Genomic DNA, 22119 nt, shown 5'->3' with positions numbered 1-22119 from the left:
ATTTATTTAGGTAAGATGCTTTTGTGTGAGCATTTGGGGAAATATTTATGCTTTTACTTCTGTATTTATGAATTGTGTTTTGAATGTACGAATCGGATTTTGTAAATGTAAATTGTGCTGTGAATTTATGAATTTTGTTTTATAAATGTATTCTTTTTGAGGCCGATCTGGCTCCATAGTATCAGTGTTTGTGTGTTTTTAGAGCTGGGCCCCTCACTGCCTTGACCTGTGTTAGATGGTTAAGCAACACTTGGGCAATAGCAGTACACCCGTAGGTTTTTCTCCTGGAGGTAAGTGAAAAGAGTATGTAGGGAGTCTCGGTATTTTGTTTTATAAATGTATTCTTTTTGAGGCCGATCTGGCTCCATAGTATCAGTGTTTGTGTGTTTTTAGAGCTGGGCCCCTCACTGCCTTGACCTGTGTTAGATGGTTAAGCAACACTTGGGCAATAGCAGTACACCCGTAGGTTTTTCTCCTGGAGGTAAGTGAAAAGAGTATGTAGGGAGTCTCGGTAGAGGTCAGAAATTTCCATTCCAGTCAACATTTTGTTTTTAAAAGTCAGTTTAGCATATTATCTGTTGTCATACAGCGGGCCACCTCTCCCCTCTGTTGTGTGTTTGTGAGCACATGAAAAGCAATGGCTATTTTGCCTTTGCCTTTTGTTATCTGCCAACAAAAAAAAAGAAAATGCAAGCATGGCCTGTCTATTGAGCCCATGGAAAAGGCCTTTCCAGGACACAGTACATGTCAGGATATGAGACAGCTGGACCAAACCAGTGTCTCTCTCATTTTCTCTTATTCATTCATTTCAGTTGTCAACAGCTATGAGTATGTGCGTTGAGTCTAGTTCTGTGAACAAACCCAAAAACGCACACCTAAATACACAACCTGTTTTACCAGCATGCTTACTCAGCAATATCGGGCACTGGTAGGGCATGATCGATCATGCATTGTTGTTGCAGTTACTTTACATGGTTGTCACAGTGGTCATCATCGATGTTGTGAATCAATCCACTGCTGTACCATGTCATCAGTCTCAGCCCTATGTGTCAGGATGGTGCCAGGGACCTTATGAGTTCATAGAGTTCATATGAAATTGCTTTAATGGGTTCTCTGTCAGAGTTTATGATCAAAAGCAAGGTTCCAGAAAAGCATAGAAGTGGTACTTCTATTGAAATGCTCTGAAAACTGACAGACTTTTTTTTAATATAATCCTAACAAAAACTAAATGACAAAAGCACATAACAAAATTACTAAAGTTAAATTTAAGACTAGGAAAAGTGTCAGTCAGCATGGTAAGGTCTGTTTTCCTGCAATATCTGGTATCGTGATACTGGGTATGGATGGTCGATTAATTGTCCAACATCAAAATACTTCTGACAACACCCAGTTTGTTTTAAAAAAAAATAATGTCAGCATGCTAAAACACCCCTTTTGTAACAAATTTCATCGATACAATTATGCATCTGATTCCATAGGTCTTCCACTTTTTTGTGAGGACTAAACTTTTTTGTGCAATGACCTTCAATCTAACAATACAGGATGCCTGAGACTTAGTCATCTAGTCATTTAGACAACCCACTAACTAGATGATTTAGAAAATGTTTAGTTTTGCTCATCCCTAATTCCAACAGATCTTTTCTTCTATATTGTGACGTACATCTGAATAAAACTGATTTTCGAAAAAAAAAAACTTTTGGGGCGGAACTTGCTTCTATCTATTTGTTGATTAGACTAAATGATTGGAGAAGTTTGACGTGCATCGCCAGAGAAAAGTCTGTCATTTCACCTGAAGACGGAGTTATGATATTGTAATTAAAAACTGCAAGCTCAAAAAAAAGTAAAAATTAAATGAAAAATGCATGAATGAACTGTTCAAAATCACTAATATGTATTTAGAAAATAGATTTAGAAATGCAGAAGAAATAGAAATTCTGTGATTTTTTTTTTTTTTTTTTTTTTTTTGGAAAATCAAACTGAGGTAATCATTCATTTAGGTCTTCTCTGGGCTGAAGGTTTCATCCATCTCCATTCAGCCCACAGCCATATTTCACTCTTCAGTTAATCCACCGCTGTCTCTCCAAACACCCCAGTTTCTTTCTCCTGTTAACCTGCCCCATTTACACAGATGAAGGACCCATCCATATCCTAAAAAAATGAATGCAATTCCAGATAAAAAAGCAGGTCTCAGATCAGAGCAGACCTCAAAGCGCTCGCTCCAGCAAGGAGTTGATCCCCTTTGCTCCGGGCTTTATCCAGCTGGGGGTTCGTGCACTGGGGCATGGGGACTCCAGGGCACATGTTCGCCTGGCTGATTTGTCCCGATTGTGCTGAATGCAGCACATTTAATTGTGTGTGACGGAATGAGAAGAGTTCATGGGAGAGAGACAGAAAGAGTGTTACTAACCCTGAAGCCCATTCCAGTTTAACAACTATACTCTCATTTAATGCTAAAGCTTGGGTTTTTCTTAAACCAGAGGAACCCATTTATAATAAATTTTATCATGTCACATTAAAGCTGTGTTATTCATGACAAGAAATAATCTTTTTGGTTTGCAAAAGGCATATCTGATGCATTCAAAATCAGATCTGCAAGAGCTGGTCCACATGATGAGGGCAGAACTTTTGATTATTTGACGTCGAAGGTCTTCAGTCTGTTTAAACTAAATTAAACAAAAATTATTAAATAATGTTTAAGTGAAATAAAGCTGAAATAAAATATAAATATATATTTAAGAAGCGGTTAAACTAAATCAAAATTAAAAATGTTGCCAATACTACTAAATGAAATAAGTTTAGTAGGTTAGTAGTTTTATAATTAATAAAAATTAATTATACATAAATAATAATATAAAAACTAGTAAAAAAATATAGAAATTACTTAAAATTAACTAAAATTAAAATGGAAACTAAAAATATAACAAAAAATATAATAACAAACAAAATACTAAAACTGTAATAGAATATAAATATTACTAAAACAACACTGGCCTGGAGTTATTGACCTTGAGAGGGTTAATGTACAGTGTTTGCTCTGTCTAGCTGTTTGTCTAACTATCTTGTCTATCGAAGTGTTTGGCTTCTGCTCTTCTTTCGTTTTTGATCAAGCAACAATCAGGGGGCATGAATGGAAACCATGGCAACACTTCCTCTCAGTCTGCACTAATGACACTCTTGTTCTGTGTTCTGTATTCTGAACAGCTCTGAATATGTGAGATAAGGGAAGAGAATGTAATCCTAATTCCTCCTTTTTTTGGTGGCTTTGGTTGGGGGTTGATCAGAGAGCCCAAGCGTTGATCCTGACATTAAAGAGGTGAAGGGGAGCCAGCGGAAGGGGAGGCAGAGAGGGGGCTCTGGAATCTGAGCAGCACAAACAAACGTCTCCTCATCAGATCCACCTGCAACTGCAGCTCTTCTATTTGTGCTTCTCTTGATTTGACATTTAAATCATAATTTCCTCCTGAAAACTGTTGCTGGGAAGAGAAAGAAGGAGGGATGAGTCTGGTGGTTGAGGATGCTTGTCAGTTTTGTGTGTATGTTTACAAATATGCACAGATATAAGTATGATATTGTTGAAATGCAGTAATGATTGTGTAGAGTATATAAGAGTCTCTCTCAAACATGTTTAAATAAACATTAAAATGTGAAGTAAAATGTAATAATTTCTATATGTGTTTATAGAAATAACAGTAGGTATAGTCATTGCTATCCTTATAAATATATGAATTATTGTTCAAAATGTTGGGGTCAAGACTTTTAATTTAAAGAAATAGTAGTTTTATTCAGAAAGCATGTATTGAATTAATCAAAAATGGCAATGAAGACATTTATGTTACAAACACATTCTATTTTAAATAAATGCGGTTGTTTTGAAATTTCTATTCATCAAAAAACACAGAAAAATGGCAGTTTCCACTAGAGCCCGACCAATATATCGTTTTGCCGATATTATCGGCCGTTATGAGCCTGTCGCCGATATATTGGTATCGGCGAATATGCCGCCGGTATGAAATTTTTTTTTTACAGAACATATAACGGAGATAAAATGCTTGAAATGGTGTAATTGCTTAGTTCGCACTCTATTGTTTGCTACTGGCTACCTGGATGAAACGCTTTAAAGCTTAAGTCTATGGAAAACCATTGTAACTTTGAACGGCCATATCTCCCTAATGGCGCGGCGAATCCGCACCAAATTTGGGGGATCCCTTCAGCTCGAGGAACCCTCTCGAACACGAATTGAGTGTACGTCTAGAGGCCCGATTTCAAATGAGACCACCCCCGCGTCGATAGCCCCCGGGGTTCGGGAGTTGCGGGTGGTTAAATTCGTGGTCCGGCGCCGACCGATCAAGCAATCCCTGGGGGCTACCGACGTGCAGAGGGTGGCGTTCGAGAGGGCTCCTCGAGCTGAAGGGATCCCCGGAATTTGGTGGAGATCCGCCAGCGCGTTCGCGAGATAGTGACACCAGTCAACACTTTCACTTCAGTAAGGAGGTCTCTTGTTCAGGCAGCAGCATTCAAGCGTGGTCTTATTCGACCCTAAGTGCCCTGCGAAGTTGACTTCACATGAAATTCCGCCATGATTCCAGTTCCAAGGGAATGTACACGTTACATTCAAAGGGCATTAAAGTGCACGAGACGTGAATTTATATTGTATTTATTTACAGAGGTATATTATGTCACACTTCACACTTCTCTTGTAAGTTTCGTCTGTGTGTGAAGACAGTAGCGCAAATCCATGAATGAATGTGCTGAATGGGAAAGTGTCCAAACTTTTGACTGGTACTGTACTATAATATCCACAAAGAATATCGGCCAATATATATATCGATATCTGCCTTTTTTACACCCTAATATCGGTATTGGTATCGGCCCCAAAAAACCCATATCGGTCGGGCTCTAGTTTCCACAAAAATTGTAAGCAGCATAAATGTTGACAACATTGATAATAATAATAAGAAATGTGAATGATTTCTAATGTATCACGAGACACAAGTCTGGAGTAATGGCTGTTGAAAATTCAGCTTTACCATCACAGGAATAAATTACATTTTAAGCTACATTACAATAGAAAAAAGTTATTTTAGATATTAAAATAATATTTCAAAATGTTACTTTGGGCTGGGTATCGATTCAGATGTCACGATTTGATTCTAATTCGCAAGATTTCGATTCGATCCGATTCTTGATTCGAGTCTCGTTTTTTTTTTTTTTTTTACATTCAGTGAATATAGTTTCAATACAAAAGCTATTGATATTACTAAAAAATTAACAGTAAACATCAGTTTACAATTGGTGAATTAATAAAAAGAAATTAAGAGACAAAGACCTGTATTTCAAACCTATTGTATAGGGCCCTAGTTTTTTTTAAACAATAATAGGACACTATAAAATATTTTTCTTAATTTTTCTGGTAATCAAATGAAGGCATAAAACAATTGAATTTATCCTAATCAAATGAAAATTAAACCCTTTTATTTTTGGCAAACAAAGTTCTGCACAACAGGTTTACTGTTAAAATTAAAAAGAAAACAAATGTGATTATTCCTTAAAAAATAAAGTTTTATTAATATTTATTAGTAGTAGTAGTGGTAGTATTTCTGTTACAAAACAAAACAGTGCGTCTGTGCCATTCATTCATTGCGGAAATCATGGCGCCTTGTGCATGATTTCAAATGCTTCCACAGATTTGTAGTATTACTATAACATTATATCGATACTATAACACGATATTGAATTGACGTCATTTAAAAAAAAAAAAAAAACGATTGATCAAAAAATCGATTGTTTTGCCCAGCTCTAAATGTTTGTGCTTTCCTATTTGACCAAATAAATGCAGCCGCCTTGTAAGTTGTGTAGACTTTTAGCTACTGGATGGATTGAATTAGATCAAAACCTGTTCAGAAAATGAACTTCAGTGTTCGTGGCTAATGATATGGTGTGTGTGATATTTTGCAAGCAGACCGCAGGCACTTGGTTCACAGTGGGAGATGAGTGTTTGATAGTGTTCCATTGACTTTTAAACACATGCCTGTAGAGAGGGAGAGCTGGGCCTTTAATTCTATTATAAATGCTGTCTGTTTCACACAGAGCAGATGCAATGATAAATGACACCGACTCACATTAAAAACAACCCTTAGGCCTACACATCTACAAAAGTGGGTAGTTCTGACATGTAATGTTATGCAAATCACACTCACATGTTATCACACTCACAGGCTCCTGCTGCTTTACAATGACTGCTCCTAATTAGAGGGTGACACGAGAGTTGATTTTCAAACCTCTCCCGTCCCACTCCCACAAAAAAAAAAATCCCATCCCAATCCCACGGAAAAACTTGGGGAAAGTCCCAGTCCCAGTCCCAGAAGAATGTCTCCCATTCCTTCCCACTCCGGTGTTGTGCTTTTTATTATTATTATTATATTTATTTTATTTATTTATAATGATTATTATTATTATATGTCTAATTGACAAAAACTTTTCTTATCTCTTAATTTTAATTGGCTAAAAAATAAAATACACTGCTGGACAATAACCAGTCATTTGTATTCTATAGTATTTTTTATATATATTGTCCTAATGACAATTTTATGATAATGATTAGTTTATATACTACAAAAACGTTTACCATTTTTTATCACAGAATAAGGCAGAAAATTTTATATATTTTAGCTTCTGTACTGTAATAAATGCTATGTCAATTAGTACTGTATCATTCATATACTTTATTTATTACCTGGAGAAGACTTGAAAAACACACATAAACCATATATTGTTGCAATCGTTTATTGAATTCACCTTTCATCAGTTCAAGTTTATGTTTGTTATTCAGCTTAGCTACACCGATAGCGAGATGCCTTTGTCCACATTAGGGATTTCCTGGCACATCAAAAATTATTAATACTTCTATGAGTCCGTTTTGGACATTATGCATGAGAGCGTCCTCGGGCTTCGAGTATGAATAAAACAAACACCGCATAAGAGTGTTTGTTTAGCACTCCGTAATGTTTACATTGTTTGGATACAAATAAAACATATCCAAAACGATGTGACTATCTTGTCTCTCTTTATTTCAGTCTAGATTTACTGGCCCTTAAAAACCCCTTTGTGAACAAACTTACCCGAAAAAGTTGCAGGGGAAGAGTTTAGCTGTTATTAAAAGTCGAGGGGACAGCGTTTTCTAAGGCCATGCTACAGGGAGCCACTGCAGAGGGTTGCCGACCTCGGATTTAACCAGCCACACCAAAGCAAACAGGAGGAGAGCATAAAGAGACAGGGCAACTAGAAATTAGTTCAAAATTAAAATATACAGTTTATTTAAATAAAAACAAAAGGTATATTTGTGTATAAAGTTGGGTATCATAGTGTTATTATTATGATTCCCAGTCCCGCCCATTCCAGCTGACATTTTTTACTGTCCCGTCCCAATCACGTGATTAATAGTGATTTTGTTTCCCAAAATGTCAGTCTCCTAATCAGATGCTACTGGATAAATGTTTAGCATTGGTTAATGAAGTGAACCACATACGCTCTTGATATTCACATCACATATTACACATTACTGCTTTACACCCCCCCACACACACACACACACATTACAGAATCTCATGAATTCACTCCACTGCTCTCCCAGGGGTCCCTGACCCCCTCCTGCTGTTTGAGAGAGATTGGGAAATTCAGACATGTTCAGGTAGTCATTAATTAAATAACTAAATGAATAAGTGTGTGTGTGTGTTCAGATCTCTGTGCGGATGGGAGGGGTTTATGAGAGAGTGAGTGTGGCTATGATGCATTCTTGACATCTTGTTGAGATATATAGTGCGGGATTCTCTCTGCACCATTTTTCACTTCTCTCATTCTCTCGCTCTCTAAATCCTTTCTCAGAAGCTGTTTCAGTGTTGTTTCCATGGCAACAACACCAAGGCCCCTCCTGGCAAGGTGGCACACTTTTGGCTCTCTCTGTCTGTCTCTTTCTCTCTCTCTCTCTCTCTCTCTCGCTCTCTCGCTCTCTCGCACACTCTCTCTCTTTCATTCACTGCTTTTTCTCTGTTTCCCATAATTCTCACAATCAAATTTTTTCAACCGTTTGTGTCTAAGAATTCAAGTTGTTTCATATATCAAGTGACTAGTATCGTCGAGATACTATTATAGTTTTTAGTATTTTGAATTAGTTTTTATTTTTATTTTCTCGATTGTCAAATATGTCTATAGTCTTTATTAATCATTTTTTTTATTTCTGTTGTTTTCTGTTGATTTTAGTACATCAAGTTAAACTAAATGAAAATGAAAAATTATGCTTTGGCAACTCCCTGAAATAAAGAAAAGTTTTTTTTATATATACATTTTATTTTATTCATACATTTTAACCTTAAATGGCTTGAGAAGAGCCTGTAATTATATTTTTGACTAGGTAATTTTATTAAGTATGGTATAATTTTAGGGACCAATTCTCACTATTAACTAGTTGCTTATTAACATGCCTATTATTGCCATATTGGCTGTTTATTAGTACTTATTAAGCACATGTTCTGCATGACCATATTGTAATTCTACATCCCTAATCATACCCAATACCTAAACTCAACAACTACCTTACTAACTATTAATAAGCAACAAATTAGGAGTTAATTGAGGCAAAAGTTGTAGTTAATGGTTTGTTAACAGTGAGAATTAGGAGGGCGTGGCAGAGTCTTAACTTTGATAAAGAATATCTCTTTGGTTTTGAGACTTTTTTTCTTTGCAACTTCAGGGATCTCATCTATGCACAATCAGCTTGTAACACTCCAAAGAGAAAGGAAAACTTGAAATCGTATCATATGACCCCTTTAAAATAAATGTGACCGAAATCTCTCTAACTTTTAAACTTAACCAGGCAAAACACAACCAACCGAAAATCAATAAATGCTATTTCTTCCATGTTAATCACATTTCTGCATGGTTTGTGATAGGCAGTCCTACCCACAGTCAAATCTTATTGGTCCAAAAGCTACCTAACTGTATTTTATTAAACATCAGACATATTCTGATGAAATGATTCTGATTGGCCGAGTTTGTGTCAATTGGCACAGCAGTTTCAATAAAATGTGTTACTTCATGCCAGGTTGGGACATGGTGTTAGTATCAGTGTCTGTGTCTCAATTCGTTGAGATCTACCTGCTTAAACAGCATATTTGAGAATCAGAGAGGTGTACTGAGACGCAACCGCATAGCCGCTCTTTAGTGTAGATGCATGTTGATTTTATCAGACGATGCCACGATTATAAGTGAGAGTGACTCCTGGTTGACATGTATTAAAAGGGGTCGTGTTTAGTCACTATTTAGTGTGGTATTTTTTGACATTATTCACTCATGACAGTAAAATAGGGCATTCTTAGTCAATATACTGCAGTATTTCCTCTCACTCGGTAGAAAATATGGTTAACACCTGGTCATGCATGAAAAAAAAAACCGTCATGTACCGTGAAACCGGTATAATTTTGAAATATACTGTGATATAAATTTTTGGTCATACCGCCCAGCACTAGTCAGCAGCAAACAAAACTCTCTAGGTAAGTAGCATTCTTGTAGCTCTGCTGGCAGGGCAGGGCACTAGCAATGCCAAGGTCATGAGTTTGAGTCTCAGGGACATGCTGATAAAATGCATATCATGAATTCTCTGAAAGTCGAATGCATGAATGTAAATGTGGGCAGGCAGTTCACAGGGTTTTGAGAGAGTCTGATGTGTGTGTCCTTTCATTCCCCCAAAAAACACAGACAGATATTCTCTCTCTCTCTCTCTCTTTCTCTCTCTCTCTCCATTAACCCATCCATTATTTTGTTACTTACACTTCACACAGTCCAGCCGAACGCTCAAGGGAGTGAGGATTACAGCCCTGCGCCTCTACAGTCTCACTCAGCTCTGCTGCTTTATTCATGAGCAGACCGAGAGATTCAGAGAAGACAGATTGAAAAAGAGTGTGAATGTTTTAGTGCAAAGTGATCTGTTATTGAACTGCTGTGTAATTGTTATGATGGTGTGTGTGCCAGCACTTGATGAAAAGCAGGAAGAATATTCCATCATAATGACATTTTAAAAAACATTGACACATAATTTAAAATACCTTCCGTTATTGACATATATAATATACAGTATCTGGTCGCATTTTATTCCCATAGTAAAAGATTTCCACATAGTAAAAAATGCCAGTGTAGTTTGAAGTGAAGAATTTGGGAGAAAATAGTTTTAAAGTGTCCCTGTGAAAAAAGACAAGATACAAGCGATTTCAAGTGTATTCCAGTGGAAAAATTCACATGTTGTTGTTCATTAAATTGGACAGGCCGCAGTGTCTGCTTCAAACTGTGAGAGCAGAATTAAATGAAAAGCTCATGGAAAAATTGCTAATGTTTAATGTTTGTGAAAACCATGTTTTGACATTTGACCTTTTTTTGGATTACTTGATGAATAGAACATTAAAAAGAGCAGCATTTATTTTAAATAGAAATCTTTTGTAAAAAGTATTTCTCTTTTAAATAAAAAATACGGCCCCTAAACTTTTGAATAGTCATATAGTTTACAATCTGGTTTTCCAATCACTTTCAGACTGAAATAATAACTAGACACACAAAGAAAGCAGGGGAACACACACGTCTGCTGTCCCACCGGGCTATAACAGTGCTCTTTTCATGTCTCATTAGCAGCATACTCATCCGCTTTAGTTGCCAGACGATGTTGTCTGTGTGCCCAGGTCACTGAACCATTGCGCCTGCATCAGTGTGTGTGATGCCAGTGACTGTCTTTATTAACGTTTGTCTGTGGTCATTGGTGGTCTGTAAACAGGAACAGACCACAGTAGGTCCTTTTTCTGAAACAAGGGCCCACTTATGTCAGACGTCTGTATTAAATACAGGTGAATTATTAATCGGCACAAAATGCTTAAGGCATGCTGGCTCAACCGAAAAGACAATATAACCATATTACATTGTGAGATTTGATTTTATAGAACTGAATTCAAATTTCATACTAACACTTTTACCTTTACATTGGCTTTCATTTGTACACTCCGTAAACAAAGACTAAAAACAGGGCTCAACATTGAGGCTGTCCCAGAATCCGTGTATCATTCGATCATTCGCTTTTTTATTTAATATTTAATACCCCTATCACTTTAAGAACCGCTGGTCTACACAGAAGAAAGACCTGTCTAGACTCTGCCCCGGTACGAGTTGTGTCGAGCTATTCATTAGTCTGTTTGTTTGATGAAAATTTTGAAATTGATAAAATGGGTTATTAATCCGTACAACTGCAGCAGCGGAGGACTATTATTCTGCTGCGTGATACTGCAGAAGAACTGATGATGGGACGGTTTGATCTTCGGCTGACCAATCAGCAGAAAGGGGCGTTTAATTCCCGCCCACGTGTAGAAATCGAATATTCAAGCTGTTTATAAATTTTTCCACCCATGAACGAAAAACGAATATTTAAGATGAATTCTCATTTTTCGTTTTTTGGAAAAAAAACAAAAAAACAAAAAAGGAGCCGTTTTCTCATTTTTCTACTTTCAATATTAAATCAAAAAATGAATGATCGAATGATACACGGATTTCCCAGGGCTGTGTGGCAGAGTTTTGGGTCAGTTGATTATACGGTCACTTGCCTTGTTGGACCAGTGCTGCTTTGACGGATGTGTTAAACTTATACAAACTTAAACATTTGGTTTTATGTGACATATTGAGCATTGTTATCTAAATGACTAACACAATTTTTGGTTAAATGACTTTTGGAATATTAGGAGCATCAAGCAAATCGCATATTTTGCAATGTATGCCATTGTTTTTGCTTGTTATTTCAGCGTGTGTAATCTTTCATTCAAAGCTTTCATTGAGTTATAATTTTATAGTATATTATAGTTACTAATTTTCAGCAACTACTTTTAAGTGAAAAATATAGTTTATTTTGTAAGTGAATCAAGGAAATTAGCATATGCATTTTAAAAGATGAAATCTAAATAAAACCTATCCTGAACTTAAAAAACATAATTTAAAAATGTGTACAAAATATATTTTCCTCTTAAATGTCTTAGTTTTATATTGGCTGTGACAATTCTCAGGTTAAATCTGTTTGTTTTATAGCTATTTTAATAGTTAATCTATTTTAACAATTAAAAAAACAATAAATGTATAGTCAAATTAAAAGTCAGTTCAAGAAGTTCTTATATACTTTTACAAATGATGACACGTTTTAAAAACTAAATATTTTTCTGATAAAAATATAAACTGTATGTGTGTGCATATTCTCAGTTTAAATGAATTCCGGAAATATACCTCCTCATTTGGTGTTTGAGTTCATTAAGTTTCTTAATGGGTCTTCCTATTTCTCTCTCTCAGCAGTAGTCAGTCATGCCGCTGGTGAAGAGGAGTATCGAGCCCAAGCACCTGTGTCGAGGAGCTCTGCCTGATGGAGTGCCCAGTGAACTGGAGTGTGTCACCAACAGCACCCTGGCAGCCATTATCAAACAACTGGGCAGCCTGAGTGAGTGGCACCCTGCTTTTCTCTCTTGTTTTAGTTGTATTGAATTGTTTGTTCTTTATATAATCTTTTATATGTTGCCTGTTGAAATAAGTCAGAAAGCATCATTCTGGTCCACCAGCTTGACCAAGATTTGGTGATGAATAGCATCACTGTGCTAGACCACTAGCTCGACCAACACCCAACCTAGCATGGAAATTCAGTTGATCTTTTCAGTACGCTGTTCTCTTAGCTTCTGTTGCCTTCTGTCTTGCAGGTCGTCATGCAGAGGACATCTTTGGAGAGCTGTTTAATGAAGCTAACAGTTTCTACATGCGTATGAATAACCTGCAAGAGAGAGTGGACCTGCTGGCTATCAAAGTCACCCAACTGGACTCCACAGTGGAAGAGGGTAACATCACGCGTTAAGCTTAATCTCTGAATCATCTCCAGATCTTATCAAGCTTTCAGCTGTAGCAGCTAGCAGCTGAGAGAGAGTGTGTTTGCCTTCGAGTGCTGTCCTCTATAATGGTCTTCTTTTAGCCTGTAGTTAGAGGGATGACCCAGCTTTCTTTGCCATGAAAGAGAGAGAGATTAAACTGTATCACTTTACTCCTCCCTCTAAGTCCTCTCATCTCTTTCTTTTGTTCTTCTCTCTGCGGAATAGAAAAATCCAGTGCCTGGTGGCACCGTCTCTTGTCTCAATAAATGAAGCAGATAGCAGAGCACAGCACGACTCTGATGTCAGGCTGTGTTTGATGGACATAAGAGAAGAGATTCTTATCTGTGAACACCCTGTCCGGATGCAAAATCAAGATTAGGGCCACTTTACATGTTCTAACGATGTACTCGTCTATTTAAAACATTCCGCCCAGCTGTGATCGATAACTGGAGAGCCGATAAAGAGGGTTTAATATGTTCCAGCTCCCCCGTGACCCCTCACTTACGGAGAAGACACATCGACGTTTCTTTTAAAGTCTGAGCGTTCCATTATCACCTGATTCACAGTGAGCGATGACCTCTCAACCACACCGAGAGCAAAACCTGCTGGGAATGCACTGCGTGTGGTTTCTGGGCCGTGTGTGTGTGTGTGTTTATAGCTCTCTAATGTGTGTGTCTGTCTGACCTGATGGTGATCTGGGGTTTATGTGTGCTGCATGTAGAATGCAGGGTTGGGAAGTGGGGAGCGGGAGGAGGAGAAGAATGTCTGAATATCGAGACATCTCACAGAGAGGAAGAGACAGAATATCGTGTGTGTGTGTGTGTGTGTGTGTGTGTGTGTTACCAGAAAGGGTGATGGGGTTTGCTGGCATTCATAGTTGTGTCTGATCCAAAAATGTCACCCCATCCCCCTCTTAATGTCCGTTCTAATTATTAATTTATAACCAGCCATCCAGACTTAAAACTGAGCTTCTTTTGCACTCGAACAGACTGCGCACAAGGACAAAAGAGGCATTTAGAGATACAAACAAAATGAGAAAAAAAGAAATAGAGGAAGAAAACTTAAATTAATAAAATGAGGCATGTAGTCAGTGTGTGATTTGTAGAGCTGTATATTATAGAGCAGTGCCTCATTGGATATTAATATGTCTTAGAGCCAGGCTTATTATAGTTATCTAAAACAAACAAAAATCTAACTTTTTTCAGCGAGTTGCTAAAACATAATTTCTTATTGTCATTAAGTTTAACAGTGTAATAAAATAACTAAAATTAAACATTTACACAATTAAACATTTTTTTTAATGATAAAAATTACAAAATAAATACTAAAATGTTAATTTAAAACCTAAAATTTAATTCAAAATATTATTAAAAACTATAATAGTATCTTAATGATAATAAAATAACACTGTTCAGTTTTTTCGGATCAATAACATTTTGATTACATGTGAATCTGACTGGAATCGCTTATTAATATAAAAGACAACCATTTTAATAGTTAAGCCAGAGATTGGGTTTAAGATTAAATGGGTGAGCTACGTCATAGCTGTTTTAGACAGACTGTTTTTTGGTATTTGAACAAATAAGCAAGGAAAGGGCTTTTCTCTTCCATTACAACAGCATTGCATTCTGGCTCATAGTACATATATTGTGAAAAGCTGAACCACCTTGTTTTATAAGTTGTCCCAGGTTTGACCTCATATATACCCCATTCCTGCCATCAGATCAGCCAGTATCCTCAGTCTTGTATTATTAATGTTCAATAAAGCAGTACAGTGGCCCTTGAGGCACAGCCAGTGCTTTAATATTGTGTGTTCTCCTGTGGCATACATAATTAGAGGGTGATTAAGGCAGTCCATCATTCTTTACATCAAAACAAGCCCCGCCCTCTCAGTAACAGACAATCCCTACACTAATGTAGAAGAACCTAATAAATAATTTAGCAGTGGTCCACAGTTAAGACATACATTTCCACAGTGTCATAGATCATTGCATAACTGATGTTACAGAATATCTCAACTCTAAACTATTTTCTGCTTTTGCACTACTTTTTATCAGAGACAGACTGTTCATTTTTATACAATGTCTTTTTAGTCATAGTTTTCTCCTTTTAATTGAATTTACAGTATGTATATTTCAATTTAATTGTATATTAGATTTAAATATGAATTATTACATAGGCAGAGGATCCCCAAATTCAGGTGTGAAAAACTTGTTGCATCTTTCCCCAAAAGACTCATGGCTGTATTAGATCAAAAGGTTGCTTCTACTAAATACTGAGCAAAGGGTCTGAATACTTAGGACCATGTGATATTTCAGATTTTCTTTTTTAATAAATCTGCATAAATGTCAACAATTCTGTGTTTTTCTGTCAGTATGGGGTGCTGTGTGTACATTAATGAGGAAAAAAAATTAACTTAAATGATTTTAGCAAATGGCTGCAATATAACAAAGAGTGAAAAATTTAAGGGGGTCTGAATACTTTCCGTACCCACTGTATATATATATATATATATAACCTGTCACACACCAATTGTAACAAGCCCATTTTAAACAGTTGTCATTGGTTATCATACATCTTTTGACTGACCGTGATGTCCCAAGTTTTAATGTGTTTAAGGGGTTAAGATTAATCACTTTTTCAGTATCTCATACTTGTTTTTGATTTCTGCAAGCAAAACATCTGAAGTCACTGCCAAACAGCTCCGTCTATTGAAAAAAAAAACACACAAACAAATGTGGGATTGTGAGGCAGGAGCTCCACATGCTCTAGGGCAGGCAAAGCAGTGATGTTGCTCTTAAATGCGCAGCTGATCTATCATATGTTTGTGCCATTCCTGATTAGGGTGAGAAGCAGATCATGTGAATAAGAGATTGACCATCTGCTGTCTCATGGACAGCTTCATCCTTTCTTTAACAAACGCATAAGAGACTTAAGCAGGGATTTCACACAGCTTTACTTTAAGGCCTTTTAACACTTTATGATGATCAAGGGACAGTTTGTCTTAGTCAAACCACACCTTTAATCACCATATAGTAAACACTGAACTGATCTCAGATCAGTGTTATTGGGTAGTGTCCGTAATAGCCGTTACCTTCATATAAGTGTATTTTAATTATACAATTTTTTTAATACTTTTAAATAATAATTAAATTATAAGTGTATTTTAATTATACAGTCTGAATACTTAGGACCATGTGATATTTCAGATTTTCTTTTTTAATAAATCTGCATAAATGTCAACAATTCTGTGTTTTTCTGTCAATATGGGGTGCTGTGTGTACATTAATGAGGAAAAAAAATTAACTTAAATGATTTTAGCAAATGGCTGCAATATAACAAAGAGTGAAAAATTTAAGGGGGTCTGAATACTTTCCGTACCCACTGTATATATAACCTGTCACACACCAATTGTAACAAGCCCATTTTAAACAGTTGTCATTGGTTATCATACATCTTTTGACTGACCGTGATGTCCCAAGTTTTAATGTGTTTAAGGGGTTAAGATTAATCACTTTTTCAGTATCTCATACTTGTTTTTTATTTCTGCAAGCAAAACATCTGAAGTCACTGCCAAACAGCTCCGTCTATTGAAAAAAAAAACACACAAACAAATGTGGGATTGTGAGGCAGGAGCTCCACATGCTCTAGGTCAGGCAAAGCAGTGATGTTGCTCTTAAATGCGCAGCTGATCTATCATATGTTTGTGCCATTCCTGATTAGGGTGAGAAGCAGATCATGTGAATAAGAGATTGACCATCTGCTGTCTCATGGACAGCTTCATCCTTTCTTTAACAAACGCATAAGAGACTTAAGCAGGGATTTCACACAGCTTTACTTTAAGGCCTTTTAACACTTTATGATGATCAAGGGACAGTTTGTCTTAGTCAAACCACACCTTTAATCACCATATAGTAAACACTGAACTGATCTCAGATCAGTGTTATTGGGTAGTGTCCGTAATAGCCGTTACCTTCATATAAGTGTATTTTAATTATACAATTTTTTTTATACTTTTAAATAATAATTAAATTATAAGTGTATTTTAATTATACATTTTTTTTTATACTTTTAAATAATAATTAAATTATACACATTTAATTATTATACATTTTAATTATATAAGTGTATGTTAATTCTTTGTTCTCTAAATTTTAATATCCTATGCCCTTTTTCTTCTTTGCTCAATATGATGTACTAAGTCTGTTTAGATCTGTGTACTAAAAAACATCAAATTTACACATTTTTGCAATCTCAATAATGAAATGAATGCATAAATCTGAAATCTTCCTCTCTCCCCCATCTTCAGTCTCTCTGCAAGATATCAACATGAGGAAGGCCTTCAAGAGCTCCACCATTCAGGACCAACAGGTGGTTTCCAGAAACTCCATCCCTAATCCTGTGCTGGAGCTCTACCACCGTGGAGACAAACCTCCCCCTCTCAATATTCTCAGCCCTTACAGGTGAGATGATCATCACTTCACTCTCTGTGCATTATTAACTCATGTCAAATAACATTCTACCATTTCTTATTGTGTAATAGCAACAGTAGCAACATTGCGTCTTATATTTGTTGAAACCCTAAGACTGGCAAGAGCGGCTTCGAAATCTTCTATACTTATTTTTCTGGATCTGTCTGCTGCTTTTGATACGGTGAACCACCAGATTCTCCTGTCAACCCTATTGGAAAATGGCATCTCAGGAACCGCACACCAGTGGTTTGAGTCTTACCTCTCAGATAGGTCCTTCAAGGTATCTTGGAGAGGTGAGGTGTCCAAGTCGCAACATCTTGCTACTGGGGTGCCTCAGGGCTCAGTACTTGGACCACTTCTCTTCTCTGTCTACATGGCATCACTAGGTTCTGTCATTCAGAAACATGGCTTTTCATTTCACTGCTATGCTGATGACACTCAACTCTACCTCTCATTCCATCCTGATGATCCGACGATAGCTGCTCGCATCTCAGCATGTCTAACAGACATTTCTTGTTGGATGACGGACCATCACCTTCAACTCAACCTGGCTAAGACAGAACTGCTTGTGGTTTCAACAAACCCATCACTTTCACAAAAATTTCACCATCCAGTTAGGCTTATCAATCATAACTCCTTCAAAAACAGCTAGAAACCTTGGAGTTGTGATTGATGATAAGCTGAATTTCTCAGACCACATTGCTAAAACTGCCCGGTCCTGCAGATTTGCTTTATACAACATTAGGATGATCAGGCCCTTTCTTTCAGAACATGCAACACAACTCCTTGTTCAAGCTCTTGTTCTATCCAGGCTGGACTATTGCAATGCTCTCTTGGCAGGTCTTCCAGCCACTTCTATCAAACCTCTACAATTAATCCAAAATGCCGCTGCAAGATTAATCTTTAATGAGCCGAAAAGAACGCATGTCACACCTCTGTTCATCAATTTGCACTGGCTACCAGTAGCTGCTCGCATTAAATTCAAGGCATTAATGTTTGCCTACAAAACCACCACTGGCGCTGCACCCATTTACCTAAATTCATTACTTCAGAGTTATGTGCCCTCTAGAAGCTTGCGTTCTGCAAGTGAACGGCGTATTATTGTGCCATCTCAAAGAGACTTTTTCATTAACTGTTCCCTCCTGGTGGAATGACCTGCTCAAATCAATCCGAGCAGCTGAGTCCTTAACCATCTTCAAGAAACGACTAAAAACACATCTGATCCACCTTTATTTCACCCTCTAACTCTAGCACTTTCTATTCTATTTTAATTCTACTTTATCTATATTTATCTTCTTTTTTTTATTTTTGTTTATTTAAAAAAACAAAACAAAACAAACAAACAAACACTAGCTTTCTATTTTTTCTATTCTGTCTACTTGTTTTTCTTTTGTGTGTGTGTATATATGTGTGTGTAGAATATATATATATTTGTATATGTATATATGTATGTGTGTGTGTGTGTATGTATGTGTGTATATATATATATACAGTGGTGTGAAAAAGTGTTGGCTGATTTCTTGATTTCTTATTTTTTGCATGTTTGTCACACTTTAATGTTTCAGATCATCAAACAAATTTAAATATTAGTAAACGATAAGTTTGGTCGGCCGGCCACTCCTGGGAAGGTTCTCCACTGTTCCATGTTTTTGCCATTTGTGAATAATGGCTCTCACTGTGGTTCACTAGAGTCCCAAAGCTTTAGAAATGGCTTTATAACCTTTTCCAGACTGATAGATCTCAATTACTTTTTCTCATTTGTTTCTGAATTTCTTTGGATCTCGGCATGATGTCTAGCTTTTGAGGATCTTTTGGTCTACTTCACTTTGTCAGGCAGGTCCTATTTAAGAGATTTCTTGATTGCGAACAGGTGTGGCAGTAATCAGGCCTGGGTGTGGCTAGAGAAATTGAACTCAGGTGTGATAAACCACAGTTTTAACAGGGGGGCAAACACTTCTTCACACAGGGCCATGTAGTTTTGGATTTTGTTTTCCCTTAATAATAAAAACCTTCATTTAAAAACTGCATGTTGTGTTTACTTGTGTTATCTTTGACTAATATTTAAATTTGTTTGATGATCTGAAACATTAAAGTGTGACAAACATGCAAAAAAAATAAGAAATCGGGAAGGGGGCCAACACTTTTTCACACCACTGTAGATATATATATATATACACCTTGCTACGTGTACTGGGTTAGGCTAACCGAGACTTGTCATTTGCACTTATATATTGTTGCTCTTTTGTTAGTTTTGACTGCTTTTATTGTCCTCATTTGTAAGTCACTTTGGATAAAAGCGTCTGCTAAATGACTAAATAAATAAATATTTTTCTTCTGTAACATAACATCAGCTCAGCAGGTTTCAAAATAGTTTAACTTTTCCAGCAACAAACTCATTTTAAGACAAGCAATGATGTAGTACAGAGGTTCCCAAACTTTTACTATGAAGGGCCAAAAATCAAACTTCACTGAACGCTGTGGACTGAAAGTAAATGTTGCATTATATAAAACTTTATTATATTAAAATGTTCAATTAATAAAAATGAAGATGTGTTTCAATTGCATGTTTTATTTCCTATTTCCCCCTTCTCCGGTTTGTGCACATCGGGTGTAGTGTGACAAAATGATAAATCACTTGCTGCATATCAAGTGCACTCTCCTAGAATATTCTCACTCTCAAATATGCCTGAAAGCCCTATTCATTTTAGCAAGTTGTTTTGTTTGTTTGGAGAGTTACAGCTCTACACTGAGCAAATGCTATTGTAGCAACCATCATATGTCTCTTTCTTTTTCTTTCTTTCTATAGAGATGATAAGAAGGATGCACTGAAGTTCTACACAGACCCCTCCTACTTCTTTATCCTCTGGAGGGAGAAAATGCTGCAAGCCACAGAGGACAAGAGAAAAGAAAAGAGGAGACAGAAGGTGTGTGTGTCTACTGCATAAATATGTTTTTGTGTGCACTTTATGGTCCTGTTTCACGCTGTCTGTTCTTTCCACAATCACATACTGGTTTAAGGATGTCAAAAATGCTGGAACTTCGGTACCAAGTTGATACCAAAATAAGTGTTGTTGTACATGGTGCAGTACATGGTTAAGATTGACTTTAACTTATCAACTTATACTAAGGACATCAGACAAACTCCCTTTGCTTCCATAGCACTACTGGGCCCCCTGTAAAAACTGTTTCTCAGATTGATTTCCTCTCTTCAAACCAGAAGCTTATGTGTTTATATGCAAAGGAGAGAGCAGAAGGAAACCCATCAGTGGATGTATCTTTATGTGTGCATGAATGAGAGCTCTAACTCCCCCAGACTTTGCCCCTTCTCTCCAGACCAGCAGCTCAGGCCAGACTCAATCAGACCAGACTAAGTCCCACTCCAGGCAGGCCCATCTCAGAAGCCCCCTCCTATCCTCTGTAAGAGACCTGCATTACTGTCAGTCCTTCTATTCATCCGTCAGTCCCTCACTTTGCTGACTCCAGTTTGTGCATTCACTTTCTTTCCCTACAGTCTCTTCACTAGCTTTTCTACAATTGTGGGATGCCCATTTTAAACAGTTGTCATTGGTTATCACATAACGTTTGACTGACCATGATGTCCCAAGTTTTAAATTGTGTGTTAATAAGGGGTTGAGATTAATTGCTTTTTCAGCATCTCATACTCTGTGTATAGATCCTTGCCTTGGTTTTGATTTGTGCAGGCAATATTCACAACATCTCAATTCACTGCCGAACAGCTCAGTCTACTGGGAAAAAAAACAAACATGGAATTGTGAGGCTGGAGCTCCACATGCTCTAGGGCAGGCAAAGCAATGATGTTGCTCTTACTGTAAATGCGCAGCTAATCTATCATATGTCTGTGCTATTCCTGATTGTCCAGGGTGAGAAGCAGAGTGTGTGAATAAGAGAATGACCATCTGCTGTCTCCTGGACAGCTTCATCCTTTCTTTCAGCAAACACATAAGAGACTTAAGCAGGGATTTCACACAGCTTTACTTTAAGGCCCTTTACACTTTATGCTAATCAGTTGACAGTGTGTCTTAGTCAAAGCAGACCTTTAATCACCATATAGTAAATATTAAACTGATCTCAGATTTATTTATCAGGGTATTATTGGGTAATGGCCGTTACCTTCATATAAGTCTATTTCATCTCGTTTCATTGATCCTCCATTCTCTAAAGTTTTAATATCCTATGCCCTTTTTCTTCTCTGCTAAATATCTTGTACTACGAATGTTTAGATCTTTGAACTAAAAAATGACAAATATACAAATTAAGAATGGTATTTTTGCAATCTGCAATTTGCAATTTTTAATGAAATTAAAGCATAAATCTGAACTCTTCCTCTATCCCCCATCTTCAGTCTCTCTGCAAGATATCAACATGAGGAAGGCCTTCAAGAGCTCCACCATTCAGGACCAACAGGTGGTTTCCAGAAACTCAATCCCAAATCCTGTCCTGGAGCTCTACCACCGTGGAGACAAACCTCCCCCTCTCAATATTCTCAGCCCTTACAGGTGAGATCATCATTATCCGCACTCCCATCTGTGCATTATTAACTCATGTCAAATAACATTAGCAACATTGCATTTTTTTTACTTTTCTTCTGTAGCATAATTTCAGCTCAGCAGGTTTTAAAATAGTGTAACTTTTCCAGCAACAAACCAATTTTAAGGCAAATAATGATGTAGTGCAGAGGTTCCCAAACTTTTTACTATGAAGGG

The 22119-nt window shown here is 36.9% G+C and overlaps 1 protein-coding gene across 5 annotated transcripts in view; it reads left to right on the top strand.

The window, feature by feature from the left end:
- LOC107562726 (wiskott-Aldrich syndrome protein family member 3-like) overlaps positions 1-22119 on the top strand; it is a 39971-nt gene that overhangs the window by 9561 nt on the left and 8291 nt on the right. For 2 of the 5 annotated variants that reach the window (XM_016247450.1, XM_016247429.1), the window contains exons 2-5: positions 12361-12505; positions 12759-12893; positions 17233-17386; positions 20202-20319. In XM_016247450.1, coding sequence (XP_016102936.1) covers positions 12373-12505; positions 12759-12893; positions 17233-17386; positions 20202-20319 — 540 coding nt within the window. In that variant the 5' untranslated portion in view covers positions 12361-12372. Of the gene's footprint in view, positions 1-12360; positions 12506-12758; positions 12894-17232; positions 17387-20201; positions 20320-20728; positions 20813-21746; positions 21913-22119 lie in introns of those variants that run through there. The other 3 variants (XM_016247442.1, XM_016247435.1, XM_016247459.1) reach the window with 3 other exon arrangements.

The sequence above is a fragment of the Sinocyclocheilus grahami genome, unplaced genomic scaffold (assembly GCF_001515645.1).
Source record: "Sinocyclocheilus grahami isolate Dianchi unplaced genomic scaffold, SAMN03320097.WGS_v1.1 scaffold24.1, whole genome shotgun sequence".
Taxonomy (NCBI): domain Eukaryota; kingdom Metazoa; phylum Chordata; class Actinopteri; order Cypriniformes; family Cyprinidae; genus Sinocyclocheilus; species Sinocyclocheilus grahami.
Note: the sequence above shows the minus strand (reverse complement) of the source record. Positions and strands in the feature narration are given on the sequence as shown.